General features: G+C 43.1%; 1 protein-coding gene, 1 long non-coding RNA gene and 1 pseudogene across 2 annotated transcripts in view; 2 read left to right on the forward strand and 1 right to left on the reverse strand.

Annotated features, from left to right (window-relative positions):
• LOC101904981 (uncharacterized) overlaps positions 1 to 4,267 on the forward strand; it is a 48,361-nt gene extending 44,094 nt beyond the window's left edge. Inside the window, exon 7 of the mRNA XM_024995365.2 lies at positions 3,025 to 4,267. Within this exon, the coding sequence (XP_024851133.1) occupies positions 3,025 to 4,158 (1,134 nt within the window). The 3' untranslated portion in view covers positions 4,159 to 4,267. The remainder of the gene's footprint in view (positions 1 to 3,024) is intronic.
• Positions 4,268 to 6,234: 1,967 nt separating this feature from the next.
• Positions 6,235 to 19,885, forward strand: LOC132345706 (uncharacterized). Its single transcript, XR_009495187.1, has 4 exons — positions 6,235 to 6,956; positions 11,651 to 11,731; positions 15,950 to 16,075; positions 18,902 to 19,885. It is a non-coding gene; the product is annotated as an uncharacterized lncRNA (long non-coding RNA).
• VN2R406P (vomeronasal 2 receptor 406 pseudogene) lies at positions 10,738 to 11,426 on the reverse strand (annotated as a pseudogene).
• Positions 19,886 to 21,633: the final 1,748 nt, after the last annotated feature.

The raw sequence follows: 21,633 nt of genomic DNA on the forward strand, positions 1-21,633 counted from the left end.
CTGTTGTAGATGAAAAAAAATACATTTGTGCCTGGGTAGGTATTTGCATCGTCTACCGATATTGTAATGTTTTCTTTCCCTTGGTTGGGATACATTCTACAAAAATAAGAATGGAAGTTGCTTTCTGCACTTCATAATAGCTTTAGAAGGACCAGGGCTCCAGGTCTTCTTTACAACTCACAAGCTCCCTTAGCAACAGAGTAGACCTTCCTTTCCCTGAAAGAACACTGTGCCTGAAATTTCCTTACTATACCTTGTAACAAACACCAATCTACCTAATTCACCAGAGCAGGTGCAGAGAGTCATTTTGTGAATCCATCAACTTATTTAAGAACATTACCTTACTGTGGGGGCTTCCCAGGTGACTCCAATGAATGAGGTGACTCATTCATCTACCAATACAGAGACTCGAGTTTGAGCCTTGGTTTAGGGAGATCCCCTGGTGTAGGAGATGGCAACTCACTCCAGTATTTTGCCTGGGAAATCCCATGGACACAGGAGCCTGGTGGGCTGTGGTCCACTGTTGTTGTTTAGTTGCTCAGCTGTGTGACCCCATGGACTGCAGCACGTCAGGCTTCTCTGTCCATCACCAACTCCCAACCTGCTCTAACTCATGTCCATCGAGTCGGTGATGCCATCCAACCATCTCATCCTCTGTCGCCCCCTTCTCCTCCTGCCTTCAATCTTTCCCAGCATCAGGGTCTTTTCTAAGGAGTCAGCTCTTCACATCAGATGGCCAAAGTACTGGAGCTTCAGCTTCAGCATCAGTCCTTCCAATGAATAGTCAGGATTGATCTCCTTCAGGATTGACTAATTTGATTTCTTTGCAGTTCAAGGGACTCTCAAGAATCTTCTCCAACACCACAGTTCAAAAGCATTAATTCTTCAGCATGCAGCCTTTTTTATGGTCCAGCTCTTACATCCATACATGACTATTGGGAAAAAACCATTGCTTTGACTATATGGACCTTTGTCTGCAAAGTAATGTCTCTGATTTTTAATATGCTGTCTAGGTTTGTCATAGCTTTTTTTCCCCAAGGTGCAGGTGTCTTTTAATTTCATGGCTACAGTCACCATCTGTAGTGATTTTGGAGCCCAAGAAAATAAACTCTCTCTGGTCCATAGGGTTGCAAAGAGTTGGACATGACTGAGCAACTGAACACACGCACACACACACACACACACACACACAAACACACACACACACCTACCTTACTGTGAAGGAAATATGGTATAAAAATGCCTTTTTAAAGGTTATTCACATAAAATATTGGCTACCAACTGAGTAAAAGAAAAACATTACATGTTCATAGAGATTGCAAATACCAGCCCTCCAAACGTATTGAGTTTTTTCATCTACAGTAGTATCTGACGGTGTCAGTAACCTCGAATTCTTGTGTTTGTGGGTACAGATTTAGGAATCTCTCCAATACCTTGGATTTGAGAGAGACCATGTCCTCTGGATTGGGTTGTCTAGTGATTGGGTTGTCTACTGATTTGGTTATCCACTCTCTTCCTCTATAAAAGGAGAGTCAGAGGCAGAAGTCAGTGGACTTTTCAGGGAGCCACAGCCTGACTGCATCTCAAGAGTGGTCAGAGGACAACTCCTGGAACTGGAGGAACCTGCATTGACCAGATTTCCAAGTTGGCCTCTTCTGGTGAGTGATGGCAAGAGAGTATCTGTCTGTCTACTTCTGTCTTTTGTAAAATCTTTCTGTGTGAGGTAGATGTAGTGTTTGCCTAGGCTCTGTTTAAATAGTTCTCTCTGAAAAAATGTTTTACCCACAAAGTATTTGGTCTTTTTCTCTTCAAAACTTCACTTCTCTGCTTCACATGCCATCAGTTTGACCTTTCCCAATCTCTTCATCATTAATACTTGTCATTAATATTTTTTCTTTCTTATTTCTCTTCCCCCATATCTCCATCTTTCTCTGTTACTGTGTTGTCCTTATTATCACAGCACTTTACTGTACCTAACACTGTAGTAAACATTCTTTCTCTCATCAAGATTCAAATAAACTGGGGCAATGATTTTGTTAAGTGAAATTCTGAATCGTGGATTTTAGTCCACAACTTGGCATATAATAGATGCTCTGTAAGTGGGAGGATCAAGTGCTTTTTTCCTCCAAACTGTGGCATCTTAGATGTTGCTGCTGCTGCTAAGTCGCTTCAGTCGTGTCCGACTCTGTGCGACCCCATAGACGGCAGCCCACCAGGCTCCCCCGTCCCTGGGATTCTCCAGGCAAGAACACTGGAGTGGGTTGCCATTTCCTTCTCCAATGCATGAAAGTGAAAAGTGAAAGTGAAGTCGCTCAGTCATGTCTGACTCTTAGCGACCCCATGGACTGCAGCCCACCAGGCTCCTCCGCCCATGGGATTTTCCAGGCAAGAGTACTGGAGTGGGGTGCCATTGCCTTCTCCGCTTAGATGTTGAGAGGGGTAATATTAATAATTATGGCGGGACTACAGAAATGAAATGATATTTGTATTTTCTCCTTTAAATATATCTTCTGAGGAAAGAAGTGTTAGGTGTAAAAGAAAGGATACCCTGATTAGGTTTACATTTTAAGTAGATTATGGTGATCAGATTCTTACATGGATTAACAGAGAAAGGAGTTGAAATCCTACTGAAAGTTGATTGATAACAATAAAGGTGATATCATTGTATAACTGAAGTTGATTTTTTGAGAAAACTTCAGAGAGTGTTTTTGGGAGTTTGAATAGTTTCTTTCAAAAAAATATATTCGAGCTCCTTCTAAAAGCAAAGTGACTAAGTGAGCATGCCATTGTAAACCACTGAGTATCAAATTTAATGAGAAAATCAACACAAAATGAAGAGCTGATAAAACATGCATTTCAAAATTGGAAACTAATAGAGAAAATGCATTGTTAATTTGATGACTGGGTCTGGAAAGGTCACTCTTGGAAATGGTGTTTTGCAGGAAGGCGGAAACGTGCCTAGAGGCCATAGCAGCATCGCTGGGTCCCTGTGGAGGTGCTCCTAGAGGCATTTTCCTGGGGTAGCTGAGTTTCCCACTGCAGAGCCAGGACATGTCTGGTCTGCATTCATCCCTGAGACCTCTCTCATCTCCCTCAGCTATGGGAAATCAGGCTGAAGCAACCGAGTCTGTGATGGAGAAAACCTGGAAATCTGTTCCTATGAGAAGGCAACAGAAAGAGGCCGAACAAATCCGTAAACTTTTCATTGGCGGCTTGAGCTTTCAAACCACAGAAGAAAGTCTGAGGAAGTACTACCAGCAGTGGGGAGAACTCACAGACTGTGTGGTCCTGAGGGACTTTGCCAGTCAACGATCAAGAGGATGTGGTTTTGTCACCTTTTCATCCGTGACCGAGGTGGATGCTGCCATGGCGGCCAGACCCCATTCCATTGATGGCAGAGTGCTTGAACCCAGACGTGCCATCCCAAGAGAGGCATCTGGACAGCGGGGCGCTCACTGGACCCTGAAGAAGCTGTTCGTTGGTGGAATTAAGGAAGATACCGAGGAGCATCATCTTAGAGAGTACTTTGAGAAATATGGAAAAATCGATGCCATTGAGATCATTACTGATAGGCAGTCAGGCAGGAAAAGAGGCTTTGGATTTGTGACTTTTGATGACTATGATCCTGTGGATAAGATAGTGTTGCAGAAATACCATGCCATCAATGGTCATCATGCAGAAGTCAGGAAGGCTTTGTCAATATGGGAAATGCAGCAAGTCCAAGGTTCTAGAAGTAGAAAAAGAGACCCTTTTGATTTTAGTGTTTCTTCTAGTTGGGGTGGGAATTTTGGACGAGGGCCAGGAACTAAATTTAGAGGAGAAGCTGATGGATATGGAAATGGCCCCAGGTCTAGGGATAGCTGTCAAGGGTATGGAGGAGGACCTGGAGGTGGGAATTTTGGAGGTTACCCTGGTTATGGAGGAGGAGGTGGAGAATATGCTGGTCGAGGTCCTGGGTATGGCAACCAGTGGGAATTCTCTGGAGGTGGTTATGGCAATAATTTTGGAAATTACGACCAGCAACCTTCTAACTATGGTCCAATGAGAAATGGAAACTTCGGCGTTGGCAGGAACAAGGCGGCCCCATATGGTGGAGGCAATTATGGCCCAGGAGGCAGTGGCGGAAGTGGGGGTTATGGAGGCAGAAGTGGATATTGAGCTTCTTCCTGTTTGCCCTGGGCTTAACTGTCTAAATAGCAGAGGATGAGAGCCCAGATAAACAGTTTCAGGTTTTTGAATTAAGGACATTAAGGAAACTCTTATCTCAGTCATGAATAAATAGTGATGTGGCAGAAGACAACAGAACAGGTCCAGAGAGCCATTCTGTTGGTGGGTTGGAAGGCTGTATAAAAAGACACTTGTGAATTTTATGCAAGTGAATTTGAAAACTTTGATGAAATATATATATATATATATATATATATTTTTTTTTAGTAAAAGACAAGTTACTTGTCCTCTTCCTGGAGGGGTCAAAGAAAATAATTCTATATCATATAATGAAATTATATTTAGACTTAGAAGGCTTTCTACCAAGAAGAAAATGCCTTGGAGACAGTTTCTCAGCTTCTTCCTGTTTCTTTGTTGTCGTGGTCTTTGTGAGATTGTAGAAGCATTCCTTCTTTGATAACATTAAATTTGCAAGTTTCAGGTGACATGTGAAAACTTTTTAAAGATTTTACTCAAGTTTTGAAAAGCTATTAGCTAGGAGTATGTTGTAATAAGAAATAATGTTATTCATTAAATTTTAGAGTATAGAGGTATGAAGCAGTTGTAGATTTTTATTTAATAAAATAATTCTAAAAGAAAAACAATTGTAGTTTGTCTGCTTTCATTTATAGCTTTTTGTACTTTAAATTTTTATCTTTGTAATATTTTTTATACTTTCAAGAGATATGGATGTACAGTACTATATATTTTGAAAGTGTGTAGCATAATGATATGACATCTATATCATGCAGTGATTACCACAATAATATTTAACATCCATCATCTCAAATAGTATTAAAAAGATAAAGAAAAAAAAAGATTTTTGTGTGTGCAATGAGAATTCTTAAGATTACTCTCTAAACATCTTTCCTAGATATCAACAGCAGTGCTAACTGTACTGACCACAAGTCCATGCTCTGTAAGCACAGTGAGACCACATAATACCAAAATGTGGGAGTTTGTAGCAGGGAAAGATTGATTGCAGAGGCAAGCAAGGAGATGGGTGGCTCATGCCTTAAAACCCTCCAAACTCTGTGAAAGCTTTCAGCAAAGCCCTTTTCCAGGAAAGGTGACAGAGGGGCATGGTAAGTTGTTGCAAACTTCTTGTTGTCAGATCTTAACATCAGGGTCACATTCAGGTAATGATTTTCTTGTAAAGTGCAAGTGTTAGTCACTCAGTCGTGTCTGACTCTTTTCGACCCCATGGACTGTAGCCTACCAGGCTCCTCTATCCATGGAATTCTCCAGGTAAGAATACTGGAGTGGGTAGCCATTCCCTTCTCCAGGGGTTCTTGTAAATCTCCATCAAACAAATGTTATTCTCTGTTCTGACAAGAAAGGATAAGGTCCCAAGTCACAGCTTTCACCCTCTGAGGTCATGACCTGCCTAAGAGGTGGGGTTCCCTGCAGGGGCCTGTTACCCTGCCCAAGAACCTTTGTCCAGTACCCAGTCTGGATCCTCCCACCAGTACCCAGGCCAGGATGAAGAGGAAGATCTCTGCTACCAGCTTCCTCAGGGCCAAGTCCCCAGACTGCTGCCCAGCCATCATACTGAAGGAGCCAGTCACCCAGGACCCAGCTGGCCCTCAGGTTCCTTGGTCCTCCCACACAGTAGGGGCCATGTTCCTTGGCCTGCAACCCATGCAGACTGCTTTTGCAGTAGGTCACAGAGGCCATGGGGATGGGGAGAGGTCCCCCTCCAGCTCAAGACTGTATTAGAGCCCGCTGAGTGCAGCCCTTAGCCTGGAGCTGCTCAGATCAGATCAGTCATTCAGTCGTGTCTGACTCTTTGCGACCCCATGAATCACAGCACGCCAGGCCTCCCTGTCCCTCATCAACTCCCGGAGTTCACTCAGACTCACGTGCATTGAGTCGGTGATGCCATCCAGCCATCTCATCCTCTGTCGTCCCCTTCTCCTCCTGCCCCCAATCCCTCCCAGCATCAGTCTTTTCCAATGAGTCAGCTCTTCGCATGAGGTGGCCAAAGTGCCATTATTTGCCCCACCCTGTTACCAAGCAACGGTTAAGGTGGGGCCATTAGTGGTTCTGCTCAGTCATTGGTTGGCGCCACGGTGGGCCCTTCCCCCAAGCAAACGGATGTCAATGGGTGACTCTTACTTGGCTCATTCAACCAAGGGTTGGTGGAGTGGTGTTCATGAGGTGGAGAGTGAGGTAACAGGCAGAGCTTGGCCTTCTCCCAGGGGCACTCCAGCTCACCCAGCCTATGGCCAGCTGGTGAGCTGGGAGCGGGGGAGAGGGGGCGGTGGTGCCCAGGGATCAGGCTGGGGACTGTGTCCTGCAGAGCTCTAGAGGCCTCAGCAAGGCCTCCCACTGACCTTGGCCCAGGCCTTGAGGTAGTGGTGAACCTCTCCCCCATCCTTGTCTCTGTGACCCGCACCATTTGGGTGGCCTGAGGAGCCTGAGGATTAGGAGTTACCCCACATCTGAGGTCAGGGGCAGCGGCCAAGAGTGCCAGGCTGCAACCGTGCAGGAACAGCTGAGAAGAGCTACCCAAGTCCGAGGTCAGGGGCGGCAGCTGAGAGGAGCTACCCCACGTCCGAGGCCAGGGTCCGCGGCTGGGAGGACCAACCCCACGTCCAAGGTAGCTGCGCAGGCGCAGGAGGGCCTAGAGGAGCTATCCCACGTTGAAGGTCAGGAAGGGCGGTGGTGAGGAGATGCCCCTCTTCCAAGGTAAGGAGCAGTGGCTGCGGTTTGCTGGAGCAGCCCTGAAGAGATACCCTACGCCCAAGGTAAGAGAAACCCAAGTAAGATGGTAAGTGTTGCAAGAGGGCATGAGGGCAGACACACTGAAACCATACTAACAGAAAACTAGTCAATCTAATCACACTAGGACCACAGCCAGCCTTGTCTAACTCAATGAAACTAAGCCATGCCCGTGGGGCAACCCAAGATGGGCGGGTCATGGCGGAGAGATCTGACAGAATGTGGTCCACTGGAGAAGGGAATGGCAAACCACTTCAGTATTCTTGCCTTGAGAACCCCATGAACAGTATGAAAAGGCAAAATGATAGGATACTGAAAGAGGAACTCCCCAGGTCAGTAGGTGCCCAGTATGCTACTGGAGATCAGTGGAGAAATAACTCCAGAAAGAATGAAGGGATGGAGCCAAAGCAAAAACAATACCCAGCTGTGGATGTGACTGGTGATAGAAGCAAGGTCCGATGCTATAAAGAGCAATATTGCATAGGAACCTGGAATGTCAGGTCCATGAATCAAGGCAAATTGGAAGTGGTCAAACAGGAGATGGCAAGAGTGAACATTGACATTCTAGGAATCAGGACGAACTAAAATGGACTGCAATGAGTGAATTTAACTCAGATGACCATTATCTCTACTACTGCAGGCAGGAATCCCTCAAAAGAAATGGAGTAGCCATCATGGTCAACAAAAGAGTCCGAAATGCAGTACTTGGATGCAATCTTAAAAACGACAGAATGATCTCTGTTCGTTTCCAAGGCAAACCATTCAATATCACAGTAATCCAAGTCTATGCCCCAACCAGTAACTCTGAAGAAGCTGAAGTTGAATGGTTCTATGAAGACCTACAAGACCTTTTAGAACTAACACCCAAAAAAGATGTCCTTTTCATTATAGGGGACTGGAATGCAAAAGTAGGAAGTCAAGAAACACCTGGAGTAACAGGCAAATTTGACCTTGGAATATGCAATGAAGCAGGGCAAAAACTAATAGAGTTTTGCCAAGAAAATGCACTGGTCATAACAAACACCCTCTTCCAACAACACAAGAGAAGACTCTACACATGGACATCACCAGATGGTCAACACTGAAATCAGATTGATTATATTCTTTGCAGCCAAAGGTGGAGAAGCTCTATACAGTCAACAAAAACAAGACCAAGAGCTGACTGGCTCAGATCATGAACTCCTTATTACCAAATTCAGACTTAAACTGAAGAAAGTAGGGAAAACCACTAGACCATTCAGGTATGACCTAAATCAAATCCCTTATGATTATACAGTTGAAGTGAGAAATAGGTTTAAGGGCCTAGATCTGATAGATAGAGTGCCTGATGAACTATGGACTGAGGTTCGTGACATTGTACAGGAGACAGGAATCAAGACCATCCCCATGGAAAAGAAATGCAAAAAAGCAAAATGGCTGTCTGGGGGAGGCCTTGCAAATAGCTGTGAAAAGAAAAGAAGTGAAAAGCAAAGGAGAAAAGGAAAGATATAAGCATCTGAATGCAGAGTTCCAAAGAATAGCAAGAAGAGATATGAAAGCTTTCCTCAGCAATCAATGCAAAGAAATAGAGGAAAACAACAGAATGGAAAAGACTAGAGATCTCTTCAAGAAAATTAGAGATACCAAGGGAATATTTCATGCAAAGATGGGCTTTATAAAGGACAGAAATGGTATGGACCTATCAGAAGCAGAAGACATTAAGAAAAGGTGGCAAGAATACACAGAAGAACTGTACAAAAAAGATCTTCAAGTCCAAGATAATCACGATGCTGTGATCACTGACCTAGAGCCAGATATCCTGGAATGTGAAGTCAAGTGGGCCTTAGAAAGCATCACTATGAACAAAGCTAGTGGAGGTGATGGAATTCCAGTTGAGCTATTCCAAATCCTGAAAGATGATGCTGTGAAAGTGCTGCACTCAATATGCCAGCAAATTTGGAAAACTCAGCAGTGGCCACAGGACTGGAAAAGGTCAGTCTTCATTCCAATCGCAAAGAAAGGCAATGCCCAAGAATGCTCAAACTACCGCACAATTGCACTCATCTCACACGCTAGTAAAGTAATGCTCAAAATTCTCCAAGCCAGGCTTCAGCAATATGTGAACTGTGAACTTCCAGATGTTCAAGCTGATTTTAGAAAAGGCAGAGGAACCAGAGATCAAATTGCCAACATCCGCTGGATCATGGAAAAAGCAAGAGAATTCCAGAAAAACATCTATTTCTGCTATTGACTATGCCAAAGCCTTTGACTGTGTGGATCACAATAAACTGTGGAACATTCTGAAAGAGATGGGAATACCAGACCACCTGATCTGCCTCTTGAGAAATCTGTATGCAGGTCAGGAAGCAACAGTTAGAACTGGACATGGAACAACAGACTGGTTCCTAATAGGAAAAGAAGGACGTCAAGACTGTATATTGTCACCCTGCTTATTTAACTTCTATGCAGAGTACATCATGAGAAACGCTGGACTGGAAGAAGCACAAGCTGGAATCAAGATTGCCGGGAGAAATATCAATAACCTCAGATATGCAGATGACACCACCCTTATGGCAGAAAGTGAAGAGGAACTAAAAAGCCTCTTGATGAAAGTGAAAGAGGAGAGTCAAAAAGTTGTCTTTAATCTCAACATTCAGAAAAGGAAGATCATGGCATCCGGTCCCATCACTTCATGAGAAATAGATGGGGAAACAGTGGAAACAGTATCAGACTTTATTTTTTTTGGGCTCCAAAATCACTGCAGATGGTGACTGCAGCCATGAAATTAAAAGATGCTTACTCCTTGGAAGGAAAGTTATGACCAACCTAGATAGCATACTCAAAAGCAGAGACATTAGTTTGCCAACAAAGGTCCGTCTAGTCAAGGCTATGGTTTTTCCTGTGGTCATGTATGGATGTGAGAGTTGGACTGTGAAGAAGGCTGAGTGCCGAAGAATTGATGCTTTTGAACTGTGGTGTTGGAGAAGACTCCTGAGAGTCCCTTGGACTGCAAGGAGATCCAACCAGTCCATTCAAAGGAGATCAACCCTGGGATTTCTTTGGAAGGAATGATGTTAAAGCTGAAACGCCAGTACTTTGGCCACCTCATGCGAAGGATTGACTTATTGGAAAAGACTCTGATGCTGGGAGGGGTTGGGGGCAAGAGGAGAAGGGGATGACAGAGGATGAGATGGCTGGATGGCACCACTGACTCGATGGACATGAGTCTGAGTGAACTCCGGGAGTTGGTGATGGACAGGGAGGCCTGGCGTGCTGCGATTCATGGGGTCGAAAAGAGAGACACGACTGAGCGACTAAACTGAACTGAGATATACAGATATTTCTTACAAGGTACAGGAAAGACATTTTGGGCACTGTGTTCTTCCAGAAACAGGAAGTAGTAGGAGGAGATACAACAAAGAATGCTCTGAAAAGTTCTTAGTTATGAGATACCTTTTACTAGGATAGAGGAGAGGCTGGAAAAATAGAGGCTGTGCATATTTAATAATGGAAGAAATGGTTAGATTCAATAGCTTTTGCTCTTAGTCTGAGGCAGAAAACCTATGGGTTGCCATTAGTCTGAGAGAAAACCTATGTGTGAGTCTTGATGACAATGCAGTTCTACACAAACATTCTGAAAAAGAGAGCAGAATCCACTGATAAATAGAGGTAAAGCAATTTTGGTTGCTTTTTGATATCTGAACGAACATTTGATATAATAGTAAATTTGATGTAATGCACTCAGATATTATAAATTATATATAATATTTAAACATTTTGTTGTTCAAAATTCTAAAAATGTGATAGAGACTCATGAGATAAAACCCAAGAATGTTTATTTCCCTTGGAACTCAACTTATTCTTTAAACTTTTCAAAGAGTTTTTATCAGTTCTTATAAGAACAATGTAGTACTTTGGGGCAAAGATGCAGCCTAGGAGCCCAGCACTGGAGGCCAAGATGGAGATGATCTCCACGGCCACCATGACCTTGCCCTTGGTGCTGTGGCAGATAGGGAGGAAGGTGACCCAGACACTGAGGAGCACCAGCCTGCTGAAGGTCAGGAACTTGGCTTCACTGAAGGTGTCAGGCAGGTTCCTGGCCAGGAAAGCCAAGGAGAAGGTCCCCAGGGCTAAGGAGCCCAGGTAGCCCAGGACACAGTAGAAGGCAGTGACCGAGCCCTTGTTGCACACGATGAGGAGCTCCTTGGGCTCAGAATGAGTGTCCATCTCAAGGAAAGGGGGAGAGGCTCCCAGCCAGACTCCACAGATGATCACCTGGATCATGGAGTACATGGGAAAGACATAGCAGGTCCTGTTAAGAGCAATCGCCTCATGGTTCTTCCTGGTTTCCTGGCCTTGAATGCCAAGATCACAGGGACGATTTTGGCCAAAACAGTGACCACAGCCACAGTGAACACAGCTCCAAATGTGGTCTGTTGGAGGATGGAGGTGGCTGTGTGGGGACGACTGATAAAGAGTAAGGAGCAGAGGAAGCACGGGAGGAGGGAGATGAACAAGTCGGTGACATCCCCAGAGAATCATCAAATTCAGGATGGTCAAGTCCTTGGGGAGGGAGGCAGTGATTTCTCTCGCTGTTTGGATACTCTTAGGCTGGGTGCTGGATACAGACCATTAGGCTGCTCTGCATCTGGGGAAAAAGCAAAGACTCAGTGTTTCAGTTTCAGAAATTCTTCATTTTTGGCCTGTTTTTAACATAATCACCTTTGTTGTCACTGTGTAGACAGACTGCCTGTGATGTAATACTCAGATACAAGATTAAGATTCTGTATTCATAACACAGGAAGAAGGCATTTAGCTACAGGTAAGACAAGACACAGTCAGCCTGGAGCCTGAATCTTCAGCATATGGTGGGTCTAGGCTGGCTCAGTGATGTCACCAAGGATGTGGATTCTTAATCTGTGAATTTATTTCCCCAGGTATCCATTCTCTCTTCTTAGAGCCAAAAACTGTTCCTGGCCTCTCTCTCTCTCTCTCTCTCTGTCCTTTCAGATACAAGCTTGGTACCCACAAACACATGTATGTTTTATTATGGGTTCTCAAGTCCCATGTCCTTTATTTCTCTCTTGTTTTAAACACTACTTTGATGTTGTAAACCCTTCAGTAAGTTCCTGAGCAAGAGAAGTCTATTTTAAAGTTAGCTTATTCATCAGTTCAATTCAGTTCAGTCACTCAGTTGTGTCCGACTCTTTGCAACCCCATGAATCACAGCACGCCAGGTCTCCCTGTCCATCACCAACTCCCGGAGTTCACTGAGACTCACATCCATCAAGTCAGTGATGCCATCCATCCATCTCATCCTCTGTCGTCCCCTTCTCCTCCTGCCCCCAATCCCTCCCAGCATCAGAGTCTTTTCCAATAAGTCAACCCTTCGCATGAGGTGGCCAAAGTACTGGCGTTTCAGCTTTAACATCATCCCTTCCAAAGAAATCCCAGGGTTGATCTCCTTCAGAACGGACTGGTTGGATCTCCTTACAGTCCAAGGGACTCTCAAGAGTCTTCTCCAACACCACAGTTCAAAAGCATCAATTCTTCGGCGCTCAGCCTTCTTCACAGTCTAACTCTCACATCCATACATGACCACAGGAAAAACCATAGCCTTGACTAGACAGACCTTTGTTGGCAAAGTGATGTCTCTGCTTTTGAATATGCTATCTAGGTTGGTCATAACTTTTCTTCCAAGGAGTAAGCATCTTTTAATTTCATGGCTACAGTCACCATCTGCAGTGATTTTGGAGCCCAAAAAATAAAGTCTGACACTGTTTCCACTGTTTCCCCATCTATTTCCTATGAAGTGATGGGAACAGATGCCATGATCTTCATTTTCTGAATGTTGAGCTTTAAGTCAACTTTTTGACTCTCCTCTTTCACTTTCATCAAGAGGCTTTTTAGTTCCTCTTCACTTTCTGCCATAAGGGTGGTGTCATCTGCATATCTGAGGTTATTGATATTTCTCCTGGCAATCTTGATTCCAGCTTATGCTTCTTCCAGCCAGCGTTTCTCATGATGTACTCTGCATAGAAGTTAAATAAGCAGGGTGACAGTATACAGCCTTGACGTCCTCCTTTTCCTATTAGGAACCAGTCTGTTGTTCCATGTCCAGTTCTAACTGTTGCTTCCTGACCTGCATAGAGGTTTCTCAAGAGGTAGATCAGGTGGTCTGGTATTCCCATCTCTTTCAGGATTTTCCACAGTTTATTGTGATCCACACAGTCAAAGGCTTTGGCATAGTCAGTAAAGCAGAAATAGATGTTTTCCTGGAATTCTCTTGCTTTTTCGATGATCCAGCGGATGTTGGCAATTTGTTCTCTGGTTCTTCTGCCTTTTCTAAAACCAGTTTGAACATCAGGAAGTTCACGGTTCACATATTGCTGAAGCCTGGCTTCAAGAATTTTGAGCATTACTTTACTAACGTGTGAGATGAGTGCAATTGTGTGGTAGTTTGAGCATTCTTTGGCATTGCCTTTCTTTGGGATTGGAATGAAAACTGACCTTTTCCAGTCCTGTGGCCACTGCTGAGTTTTCCAAATTTGCTGGCATATTGAGTGCAGCACTTTCACAGCATCATCTTTCAGGATTTGAAAGAGCTCAACTGGAATTCCATCACCTCCACTAGCTTTGTTCATAGTGATGCTTTCTAAGGCCCACTTGACTTCACATTCTACCTATGTATCTGCCAGATGATGGAAACCTAATGAATCCTACTGTTAAGATGATTGGAATTGTGCAGTATTGATGGAGAATTCAAGTCATTCAATATTGTTATATTTTAGCAAAGAAAAGCACTATAACCCTTCTACACTTTATATTTTATGTTTTGTTGCAATACAGAAGTCTTCAAGTTTCTATCTCGTGTAACAGCTACTTTTAAGGTCTCTAGGTTGTGACTTAGATTAGAATGTCGTGTCTTTTTCTTTTTTACATGTTTCTCTCCAGGGTGGAGAAGATCCCCTGGGGGAGGCAATCCACTCCATATTCTTGCTTGAAGAATCCCATGGACAGAGAAGGCTGGCAGGCTACAGTCCATGGGGTCACAAATAATCAGACATGACTGAAGTGGCTTAGCATGCATGCACTCAGCCTGATGTTCTGTGCTCTGTTTGTTTACAATTCTGGTGCCAAGCACTCAGCATTAAATCTTTTAATGTGTCACAATGAAAAAGAACTTTGTTCTTTATCCCACATTTCCCTTCTGTTGTCATATCTTTTTTTTTCTACCATGTTTCATCAAAAATGTTCTCAAAATATTTTTCTAATGACACAGTTTTTTTGTTATCTTTCTTTACAAGGGCTTCCCAGATAGCGCTAGTGGTAAAGAACCTGCCTGCCAATGTGGGAGACATAAGAGACTCAGGTTTGATTCCTGGGTCAGGAAGATCCCCTGGAGAAGGGAATGGCAACCCACTCCAGTATTCTTGCCTTGGGAAATCCCATGCACAGGGAAGCCTGGTGCACTGCAGTCCATGGGGTCACAAAGAGTTGGACATGACTGAGCTTGCACGCACATCTTTTTTTACAAACTTAAAAAAAATTGGAGTATAATTGCTTTACAATGTTGTATTAGTTTCTTCTGTACAACGAAGTGAATCAGGTATATATATACATATATCCCCTCCCTCTTGAGCGTCCCTCCCACCCCTTTAAGTCATCACAGAGCACCAAGCTGAGCTCCCTGTGTTATACAGCAGCTTCCTCTGCTGTGCTTAATCGCTCAGTGTTGTCCGACCCTTTGCAACCCCATGCTCTGTAGCCTGCCAGGCTCCTCTGTCCATGGGGGTCTCCAGGCAAGAATACTGGAATGGGTTGTCATGCACTCCTCCAGGGGATCTTCCCAACCCAGGGATCGAACCCAGGTCTGCTGCATTGCAGGCTTATTCTTTACCAGCTGAGCCACCAGGAAAGCCCAAGAATACTGGAGTGGGTAGCCTATTCCTTCTCCAGGGGATCTTTCCAACCCAGGAATCGAATCAGGGTCTACCGCATTGCAGGCGGATTCTTTACCAGCTGAGTTACCAGGGAAGCCACAGCAGCTTCTTACTAGCTATCTATTTTACACACGATAGTGTATATATGTCATTTCTACTATCCCAACTTCTCACTCTCCGCTTCATTCTTCCCCCACTGTGTTCATACATCCATTCTCTGTATCCGCGTCTCTTCTCCTGCTCTGCAAATCAGACAACACTGAGCGACTAAGCATGGCAAATCAGTGACATTTTTCTAGATCCCACATATATTCATTAATATATGATATTTGTTTTTTTCTTTCTGACATATTTGTTTTTCTCTTTCTTCACTCAGTATGACAGACTCTAGGTCCATTTCAGTTTAGTTCAGTTCAGTCACCCAGTCGTGTCTGACTCTTTGCGACCCCATGGACTGCAGCATGCCAGGCCTCCCTGTCCATCACCAACTCCCGGAGTTTACTCAAACTCCTGTCCATTGAGTTGGTGATTTTATCTAAGCATCTCATCTTCTGTTGTTCCCATCTACTTTGCTACAAATGACCCAGTTTTGTTCCCTTTTATGTCTCAGTAATATTCCACTGTGCCACATTGTCTTTATCCACTCATCTGTCAATGGACATTTAGCCTGCTTCCATGTCCTGGCTATTGAAATAGTGATGCAGTGAGCACTGGGGTACATGTGTCTTTTTGAATTATGATTTTCTCAGGGTATACACCCAGGAGTGGGATTGTTAGGTCATGTGGTGGTTCTATGCTTAGATTTTTAAAGGAGCTGGTATAATGGTTTCTATGAGTTAAATTTCATCAAACGCTTTTTCTGCATCTATTGAGGTGATCATGTGATTTTTATCATTTGTTTTGATAATGTGGTGGATCATATTGAATGATTTGTGAATGGTTTGCATCTTCAGAATAAGTCCCAGTTTATAATGGTGTATGATCTTTTTAGTGTATTGTTGAATGTGATTTAAAAATCTTTTCAATCCCAATGGTGTGAGATAAGATATCTTCTTTGGATTATCCACTGATTGAATTACTCACTCTCTCCATAAAAGGGGGATCAGAAGCATGTTTTCCAGCAAATCACAGACTGCCTGCATCTGAGTAGTGAGTAGGTCAGAGGACAATTTCCAAAGATGGGAGAAGCCACACCAATGAGTGTTCCAAGCCAGCCTCTTCTGGTGAGTGAGAAGTCCATATTGATGTCAAAAGTGGCAATTTTTGTAAAATCACTTTAAGTCAGCAAATGGTAATTGTTAACACAATAAGATATTTTTTGAACATTATTTCCTAGGGGTTAATGTTTGCTAAGACATATTTAAGATTTTGTATATTTTTGTATATAAGGTTTTCTTAGAATAATAGACAAAATGTGTTTTCCTTTTTGATCAAATTTACTAGGAAGTGAAAATGCCTTTTGACTTTAGAGTGTTTAAACTGTTCTCTGCTCTGGAAAATTCTTTACGCATAATGCATTTGGTCTTTTCTTCTTTTTTTTAAATTAAATTCTTTGCTCAAATATGTCCTTAGTTCTCTAATCTCATCATTCATCACTACAGTTAATTTCTTTCTCTGTCTATTCCTTCTGACCTCTTTTCCTCCATTCCATCTGCTTTTTCTCTCTGTCTCTTGAGTTGGTCTTATTGTTTATCACAGCACCAAATTATACCCAACACTGCATTAAATGCTCATTGCTCTATTAATTTTTTCCTCTTACCAAGATTAAAATAAACTAGAGAAGTGAAATTGTTTGAAATTCTGAGTCAGGAGTTTGAATACACAGCTTGGTATATAATAAGTGCTCTATAAATCGGAGGATCTAATAATTTCCCTAGGCTTCCCAGGTGGCTCAGGAGTTAAGATTCTGCCTTTCAAGCAGAAGACATGGGTTCAAGCCCTGGGCCAGGAAAATCTTCTGGCATAATAAATGGCAACCTACTCCAGTATTCTTGCCTGGAAAACTGCATGGACAGAGGAGCGGGTCAGGTTACAGTCTATGGGGTCACAAAGAGTCAGACATGACTTAGTGACTAAACAGCAGAAGCAGCAGTAATCTCCCCACCAAACTGGGACATTTTGACTCACAAAAGGAGTAGAATTAATAATTATGGCATGACAAAAAGAATGAAATGAGACTTGTTTTTCCTTAAAAAATCTGAGGACAGAAATGAGAGATTTGTGAGGAACTGTGCACTTATTAGGTTTACAGTTTAAAAAGATTATTGTGAGTAGAGTCTTAAAATGGACTACAGGCACAAAGAGCTTAAAATCTTAGTGACAATTTATCGCAGTTTACTACAAAAGAGATTATGTCATTTTATGCTTTGTAGTTGGGTAAATTTGTTTGAAAAATTTAGAAAGCTTTTTCTCAGTTGAGTTTGCAGAATTTCTTTCAAAAAGATATCTGAGCACCTTCAAAGAGCAAAGCAATAAGTAATAAACATTAAAGTTCCCATTATTCATGTCATTATTGAGTATCCAACTTAGTAAGAAAATCTACATACACACAAAATAATAGTACATAAGATTTAAAAATGGAAAAATTCACTCTCTGGAAATGGTATTATGATGAAAATTGAAAGATACTCAAGAATTATTTCAAAAGCTGAAACTTTTAGGTGGATTCAGAAAGGAAAAGTGAAAGTGTTAGTCAGTCACTCAGTCATATCCAACTCCTTGTGAACACTTGGACTGTAGCTGCCAGGCTCCTCTGTCCATGAACTTCTCCAGGCATGTATACTGAAGTGGGTAGCTGTTCCCTTCTCTGGGGGATCCTCCCTGCCCAGGGATTGAATCTGGGTCTCCCACACTGCAGGCAGATTCTTTACCTACTGAGCCACACCAATGAGTGTTCCAAGCCAGCCTCTTCTGGTGAGTGAGGAATCCATATTGATGTCAAGAGCAATCCTTTGTATCTTTTTTTTCCTTTTGTAAAATCACTTTAAGTTATCCAGGGAAGCCCTCAAAAAGGAAAATGGAGGGTTAACTGATAGAAGCATGGAGTGGCAGGGAGTTCAGAATGACACTCAGTGGCATAGGGTATTAATATCAAAAAGTAAATTTAGGGGACACTGAGATATGGGTGATGTATTTGGAAAAGTAATTGGTTCAACTTGGGACCTGCCCAGTGAGAGTTGAGTCACAAATATCACTGATGTGGTGGGTGGGCAGACGGATATTTGGGTCTTGAGGCTGAAGCCAGATGGGTGAATCTGTGAGCATTTCTAGTTCATGAATGGTATCTGAAGCCAGGGAAATGGATGGGATTGCCTGGAAGAAGGTGAAGATGCAGAACAGATGTGAGAACAGAACCAACTTCTAAGAAGCATTGATCATTAAGTGAGATAGGGGAGAGAGGATTAGGAGGAGGGGAGGAAGAGAGTCAGGGAGTAAAAATGGTTATTTACAGTGGGAAAAGGGAGCTTGGTGATGAGAGTATGGTTCAGGGGAATACTTGAGTGAAGAAGGGAGTTGGGGTAGAAGTGAAGGTGTAATGTCTTGGGAGTCAAAGAACCCTGTGATCTCTTCATCTGAATGTTGGTGGATTTGGGGTTATCAGCATGTGTGTGGTTGACAGTGACAGAGATTGGAAGGTGAAAACATCCTCTAAGAGGATGGTGGAGGGGCAAGTCTGGAATTGGTACTGGGTGATGATCTGGAGCTTTCTGTCCTTGAGTTCCATCTGGCTGATGCCCCAGGATTCAGTTCTCTGTGTCTGGTGCCTGCAGTAGCAGGATTGGTGTAGTTAAGAAGCCAGAAATCACATTGTGGGTCTCTTCCTGGATCCACTTGGGTTTAGATTCAGAAGTCAGAGTTATAACAACCTTGTGAGTGCCTGTGATACACAATGTAATTTGCAGTTCACTTCAGCAGGGAGAGAGGAGGAGGGTGGTTACCCAAATGCTATGAGAATATTCTCCATGACTGGCAGTCATTTCATTACCCCCTCCCCTTATCTAATCATCTTCTCTTTTTAGTCAAAGTAAAATTTCATTTTGCTTTTAAAGGAGAAGCTCAAAAGTAATATGATGCCTCAGACATTGGAGAAGAAAAGACAATACTATTTAGACAAGTCAGAGCAGAGCCACTGTGATGAAACTGCACTTCCTATAAGGCTGACCAGCTGCATTTTCCAGAGACCAGTCACAAGGATAACCCCACATCCTGGCAATGTGGTCAGACATCGTCAATGTGAGGGGACCTTGGAAAAGCCCCCAGCAAGTCTGCGCATTCAGGAGACTGCAGTCTCCTGAAAGGAGAACCTTTCAGGACCATGGACAGCGCAAATGTTTGCAGGATCTTTGCCCAACTTAGTGTGGGTGAATCCCTGGGCCATGTTGGCGCCTGGTCTCTGCACACCAACCCTGAGCCCATCCTGGCCCAGTCTTCAGATGGGGCAGAGCTGGACCCAGGATTGGAGCTCTTCCTCCCACACACCCTCTGCAGACAACCAGTAACAGACAGAGATATTCATCAGCAGTCTCGGAAAGTGAAGAGAGCAAGGAAGAGACTGGCTATGGCCTGGAGGGCAGACAGGCTTGCCAGGGAGGCAGAGAAAGCCAGGAGACTTGAGATCTAGATTAAAAAATAGGAGAAAATCGTCCTGGAGACGCTGAATGATGTGTGGCCCTTGGGAGGTAGTTTATGGGGGGGAGGGGGGAGGGACAGCCCTCCATGATACTTGCATCCTTGAATGTCAGCCCTGTTTCTTGATCTGGATTGAGATGCTTTGTTATATTAACACAGCACTCTGTTAAACCCTTTTGTTTGACAAATGTGAGATGAGGAAATGTTTCTGTGGGTAAGAGGTTGGGTTTCACGTGACAAGAAAAAAGATTTTTGCTTGTCCTTGTGCACCTCAATTTCTATTTACTGTGATTTTTAAAATTGACTTTTATATTAAATTCTACAGAGGTTATCTAGCCTGAAGGATTATTTAGTGTTTTATATGTTTTCTTACATTGTTTACACTCAAGGAAGAAATGTCTACCCTAAAGAGATTTTATATATATATATATATATAAATTTCACTGAAGTATAGTTGATCCACAATGTTGTGCTAATTTCTGATGTATGACAAAGTGATTCACTTATACATATATATTAATATTCTTTTTCATTATGGTTTATTATAGGTTATCAAATACGATTCCCTGTGCTATACAGTAAGACCTTGTTTATCCATCCTATATGTACTAGTTTGCATCTGTGCTGTGCTGTGCTTAGTCACGAAGTCCTGTTTGACTCTTTGTGATCCCATGTGCTGTAGCCTGCCGGCCTTCTGTCCATGGGAATTCCCCAGGCAAGAATACTGGAGTGGGTTGCCGTGCCCTCCTGCAGGGGATCTTCCCAAACCGGGGATCTAACCTAGGTCTCCCACATTGCAGGCAGATTCTTTACCGTGTGAGCCACCAGGGATGCCCAAGCTCCCAATCCATCCCTCCCCCTCTCTGTCCCCCTTGGCCACCACAGATCTCTTTTCTATGTTTGTGGCTGTGTTTCTGTTTCCCAAATAAATTCATCTGTGTAATTTTTTCACTTCCACATATAAGTGATATCATGTAGTATTTGTGTTTTTAAAGAAATTATATTTTTAATGTCAATTAGCTCTGTAAAAATCTTATTTTATTTAGCTTGCTTTTACACCTCATTCTAATGTAAGCTACATCCTTGTTTCATTTTGTGCTAAATGTTAGATCAAACATTAAGACATTTTAATGTAAATTTAATTAGCACTTAATGCTAATTAGCACTTATGTTTGCCTAAAAATTTGTGGCTATTTTTAAAAATTAGATTTAACGTTAGATTATTAAAAAGGAACATATTCTCTAAAAACATTTGATGTGGAAAATGACTTGCCAGCAAACTTATTGTTTTGCCCTGAAATAGGTCTGGAGTCATTGCAATTTTTCCACCTCACAGTGTGGGATACATCATAATTTTGTAATTGTTTAACAAACAATTATTCATTAAATGATTCATTTTACTTAGAAACAACTTATTCAATAAAACAAGCACTAGAAGAAATTGAGACTCCATTCTTTTTTTTAAATTTATTTTATTTTTGCCTGTGCTGGGTCTTCATTACTGGGTGTGGGCTTCCTCTAGTTGTGAACAGGAGCTACTTTCTGGTTGTGGTTCAAGGGCTTCTCATTGCAGTGCCTTCTCTTGTTGGGGGGAACAAGCTTGAGGGTGTGCAGGCTTCAGTAGTGGCAGTACTTGGTCTTAGGAGATGTGGGTTGTGGGTTTGGGCTCTCGAGCACTGGCTCAGTTGTGGTACACCAGTTCAGATGCCCCACAGCACTGTGGGATCTTGCCAGACCAGGAATTGAACTGATGTCCCATGCATTGCAAGGCAGATTCTTAACCACTGCACCACCAGGGAAGCCCTAGACTCCATTCTTGAAGAGCAGATGCACAGACTTTCTTGCTCTCTCATCCAGCACAGAGGCAGCAAGCTGAAAACAACCTGGTGCTCTGGAAAGCTGGCCTAGATGGCCCCAGGGCACATTCCATCCTCCTCTGGGCTCCCGCATCAAGACCTCCTTCTTTGGTGATGCTTCCTGCTAATGCAGCAGCTGCCTTTACAGCAATCATGTGGACACTTGGAGGGGATGAAGCTACCTTAGGTACCAGTCCTGCCTCTGGCCAGGGCAGAAACTGCCATTATGGGCATGTGTGTGAGTTCATGTGCTTGGAAAGGAGAACAACCAGCTTATGTGGTGTTGGTCCAACCCC

This window comes from Bos taurus, chromosome 7 (assembly GCF_002263795.3).
Source record: "Bos taurus isolate L1 Dominette 01449 registration number 42190680 breed Hereford chromosome 7, ARS-UCD2.0, whole genome shotgun sequence".
Classification (NCBI taxonomy): domain Eukaryota; kingdom Metazoa; phylum Chordata; class Mammalia; order Artiodactyla; family Bovidae; genus Bos; species Bos taurus.